General features: G+C 61.8%; 1 protein-coding gene across 1 annotated transcript in view; it reads left to right on the top strand.

Moving 5' to 3' along the window:
• The first annotated feature begins 355 nt into the window (after positions 1 to 355).
• The window catches only part of DCAF15 (DDB1 and CUL4 associated factor 15), a 7,032-nt gene continuing 2,923 nt past the window's right edge, over positions 356 to 4,464 (top strand). Inside the window, exons 1-5 of the mRNA XM_077765536.1 lie at positions 356 to 1,865; positions 1,958 to 2,093; positions 2,684 to 2,790; positions 2,876 to 3,015; positions 3,105 to 3,275. Of these exons, the coding sequence (XP_077621662.1) occupies positions 1,573 to 1,865; positions 1,958 to 2,093; positions 2,684 to 2,790; positions 2,876 to 3,015; positions 3,105 to 3,275 (847 nt within the window). The 5' untranslated portion in view covers positions 356 to 1,572. The remainder of the gene's footprint in view (positions 1,866 to 1,957; positions 2,094 to 2,683; positions 2,791 to 2,875; positions 3,016 to 3,104; positions 3,276 to 4,464) is intronic.

The raw sequence follows: 4,464 nt of genomic DNA, 5'->3' as shown, positions 1-4,464 counted from the left end.
CGCCGAGACGGATAGGGGCCTTCGCCTATCTGGTCAAAGTCAGCTCCGCAAGGGGCGCAAACGGAGCCTCTGACGGGCGCGTCCTTGCGGAAAGGCGGGGATACGGCGGCGGACCACGGGGGTTGTACCGTCTCTACCAATCAAGAGCCGAGATGGCTGTGATGGACAGGCGCAGCGGGAAGAGGCCCCAAGTGCGGGCTTTCACCCAACAGACTGGCCGCAAGGCCGAGAAAGGGCCAATGAGGAGCAGGCGGGGGTGGGACGAAAAGGCCGGTTGCTCCGGAAGTGGAGGGAGGGGGTGAAAATGGCGCCCAGCTCGAAATCGGAGCNGATGGAAGAGCTGCTGGAGGTGGCCGAGAAAGATCTTGGATGGAGGGGGTCGCTGAAGGGATAAGGAGGAAGGGGGCGATCCAGGGTCAGACTCCTTTTTCAAAACCGCGCTCCCACGGCCCCTCCGTTATGGAACCTTTCCGCCCCCTTGGCAGAGCCCCTGCTACCGGCTTTGGGCTTCTTCTGCCCGGTGTTCCTCTCTCTGTCCCGGCTCTGACCACACAGGAGCCGGGAGTTTCTCTACCTGTGTCCGCCTCCCCCATCGAATGGGAGGGACCTTCCTGGAGAAAGCCTGGTCTTCCCCCCTCAGACTGGGAGCTTCCTGAGCAGGGCTCTGTCTTCTCCATCAGACTGTAAACTTACTACGCGCGGGCATATCTGTCCCCCATCAGTCTGGGAGCTTTGGGAGGGCAGTCGTGTGAATGTGCGGTCAGGTCAGCGGCAACCTGGGCAGAACCGTTTCCCTGTGGAGAGAGAGAGTGCCTTCTCCATTAGGTTGGGGACTGTGAGGGCAGGGCTGTGTCTCCTCCTTTTGACGAGTTCCTTGGGCAGGGATGGTCTCCACCCTCAGTCTGATTGCTCCCTGGGTTGATCTGTGGCTCCACCCTTAGCTTGAAAGCTCCCTGGACTGGGATTGTGTCTCCCCTGTCAGCCTGGGCCTCACCAACAGGGCTGTTCCATCAGACTGGGACCTCCTTGGGGAGTGTGCTCTCTCTCCCATCTGCCAGAGAGCTCCTCGGACAGGGCTTTTTTCCATCCGGCTGTAACCTCTTGAGGCCAGGGCCAAGTATCTCACTCAGATCTGGCTGTGGGACCAGGGTGCTCTGATCCCCTAGCGCCCAGCTTGTGCTTGCCTGTCCCCCCCAAATCCTTCCTTGAAGGTTTTGGGATGAGCGAGTCGTTGGAAGGCAGCTAGGTTAACTGAGAAGGAGGAAGTGGGCAGAAATTGGAAGGTCACTGGTCAGCGCCACCTTTCTGCCTCACCTGTCCCTGAGGCCAGGGCTGCCCCAAAGGTCCTGAGCACCCTTTGTGTAGGCTAATGGGTCAGGAATAGGTGAGTGCAGTTGGTCAAGCCTCCTTCACCCACCTGAAGGCAGCCGGTGGCCCAGTGTGACCAAGGGTGACCGGGGAACCTTCCTGGGGGACGTAATGCCAGTGCTGGTCCTCAGGACCCGGGTGCTTGGGCAGGAGGGGCTCTGGGACTGAAGAGGTGTGCGGCTGGGAGAGTGGCCTGGGTCCCTCATGGAGAGGGAGGCCCAGTGCATCCGTCTTCCCCAGCTATTCCCACCTCCCAGAGCTCGGACCCCTCTTGACCACCATGGCTGGCAGGGAGTGGGCCTGTGTGTCTGGGCGAGAACTTGGGGGTGCTACTCTGCTTTAGGTGAGGGGACTTGGGGGGCGATGGTGCCTCAAGAGCCAGGGCCACCCCTTCCCCAGATCAGTGGGCAGCTCTCCCCTCGCCTCTTCCGGAAGCTGCCGCCCAGGGTCTGCGTCTCCCTCAAGAACATTGTGGACGAGGACTTTCTCTACGCAGGGTGAGGCTGCGCGAGGCTGGGCCGAGCAGGGGGGTGGCTGGGTGGGGCGGCCGGCTGGCCCTGACCTGGCGATTCTGCCCCCACCCCCACAGACACATCTTCCTGGGCTTTTCCAAGTGCGGCCGTTACGTTCTTTCCTACACAAGCAGCAGTGGGGATGATGACTTCTCCTTCTACATCTACCATCTATACTGGTGGGAGTTCAACGTCCACAGCAAGCTCAAGCTGGTAGGGCCGGGCCCCGTGCTGGGCTGTCCCTTCCGGCAGCGAGACCAGCAGATCACAGCACCCCCGAGCCTCAGTTTCCTTGTCTGTAAAGAGGAGAAATTGTACTCCCACAGTCGTTGTTGGTTGTGGACATGAAACCGACATGAAATTGCCATTTTTATGATTGAAAGTGGGTAAATAGCAGCACCTTCCTGTGGTTTGGCTCAACGTAGCCTGTAGAACACGGCAGGCTCAGGCCGCCTTTGCTAGCGCATTCGCCTAACCCTGACTTTGACCCCCTTGAACCCCCCACTCCCCACCTCCCCCCGCCCCGCCATTCCAGGAGGCAAGTGCTGTTAGCCCAGCTGGTGCGTGAGCTCAGGGAGGTGGGCAGGTTGCAGGCTGGAGCAGGCTGGGAGCCGAGGTGCCTGGCAGGGTCCCCCTTTTCCATCCATCAGCTTCGTCCTGTGCCAGGCCGCCTCCCCGTTTCCCCCACCTTGTGATGGTCGCTTCCCCTGCCCGTCTGCAGGAAGGCAGAGGCTGTGGTATAAGGGCTGCTTGGGGCCCCTGTCCCCCAATCCCCCACACCGATCCCCCAATGTGCTGCTCAGGTCCGGCAGGTGCGGCTCTTCCAGGACGAGGAGATCTACAGTGACCTGTACCTGACTGTGTGCGAGTGGCCCAGCGATGCCTCCAAGGTCATCGTCTTCGGCTTCAAGTAAGACCCCTGGAAACAAGGAAGGCGCGGGGAGGGAGGGAGGGCGGTGTGTGGGCCCGGCCGCTGAGGGTGTGCCGGCCCCCAGCACCCGCTCGGCCAACGGGATGCTCATGAACGTGATGATGATGAGCGACGAGAACCACCGGGACATCTACATCAGCACCGTGGCTGTGCCCTCGCCGGGCCGCTGTGCCGCCTGCCGGGAAGCCAGCCGGGCCCGTCCAGGTGAGCGGCTGGCGGCCTTCCGGGTGCGGGCTGGACCCTCCCCCCTGCCCAAGGCCGGGACTGAGGCCAGGTGGCGTGTGTTGCTGCAGGCGACCCAAGTGCGCAGTGCCTGCGACACGGCTTCATGCTGCACACCAAGTACCAGGTGGTCTACCCCTTCCCCACCTTCCAGCCCGCCTTCCAGCTCAAGAAGGACCAGGTGGTGCTGCTCAACACCAGCTACTCCCTGGTGGCCTGCGCCGTCTCCGTGCACTCGGCAGGTAGGCCTGCCACCCGCGGACTCCGCTCCGCCTCGTGGCCCTCCAGGTGCGGTCCTGCCACTGCCGCATGTGACAGATGAAGAGGCCGAGGTCCCTGGTCCAGGGTCACCCNTCGCCCACTAGAACGTTCCTAGGGGTGGGATGGCGTATGTCTATGGTGTCCTCTCTGGCTGCCACCAGTAGCCACTCAAGAGTGGCTGTGTGACCAAGGAACTGACGCTGACGTTCTGTTGGAGTTCAGTTGAGTTTCGGTAGCCACGTATGGCCTCAGCTACCGTGATGGACGGTGCTGTGCTCACTTCAAACAAATGCTCGCTTACAATTTCACTGAGTAGACAGAAGGCCGTCCTGTGTCTTTGGGAATAGGGAAAACGCCATTTGACAGAGTGGCTGATGGTCAGCTGGTTGATGCCAGCGCTGGCGGTGATGGGGGGGGGACTCCGGAGCCTTGCCCACACCCTCAGGGCCGCATGGCAACAGTGGGAGCGCAGCCCAGCCCGAGCCTGGGCGGGGCCGGGGCATCGGTGGTGGGAGCTGCCTGGCGTCCATCCGTCCCGGGGCATCAGGGAGGTATTGCCTCGGATGGGCGGCCCCATTGGACGCCCTCGCACGCTTGTCTGTGGGGCGCGCCTTAAAGACACCCCCACCTGTCAAAGAAACCAAGGGGATCTGTAACCAGTCAGTATGTGCTGATTTCATAAAAACGGAGTCAAATAAAAAGACACCCGCTAAGTACGTTAAAGTGGTGGTCCCCGAGAGAGGAAGTGGAGTGGATATAAAAAGAGGATTAAATGTATATAACTACGCATCCAAACTAGGAAGGGCCAGGATGCCGTGTCCGCAGGCCCATCCGGGGCCGCCTGCCCTGGCTGCCTGTGCCACTGGGGGCCCTGGCTGAGGCCAGTACCTGCTCCCGGGACTTGTGGCTGTGGGTCCCCGTAGGAAGGGTCACGTGGGACGGGGTCCCGCTGTGTGCACATGGCGGGGGGCTGAGGGGGACGTTGTCACCCATGTCTAACACGTGGCCCTGGGACAGTGTTTGCACAAAGGGGGAGTTTTGACTTGGCCACTGTCCACTCTGGGGGCCAGGAGGGCATGGTCTTGCAGTGCGCCCTTGGACAAGTTTCTCTCCAAGCCTCGGGCCCCAGTCTCTGAACTGGAGGACACAGCCGCCGCCCCCCCCGGGTTG

This window comes from Crocuta crocuta, unplaced genomic scaffold (assembly GCF_008692635.1).
Source record: "Crocuta crocuta isolate KB4526 unplaced genomic scaffold, BGI_CrCroc_1.0 scaffold693, whole genome shotgun sequence".
NCBI lineage: Eukaryota > Metazoa > Chordata > Mammalia > Carnivora > Hyaenidae > Crocuta > Crocuta crocuta.
This window is presented reverse-complemented; position numbering and strand designations above follow the sequence as displayed.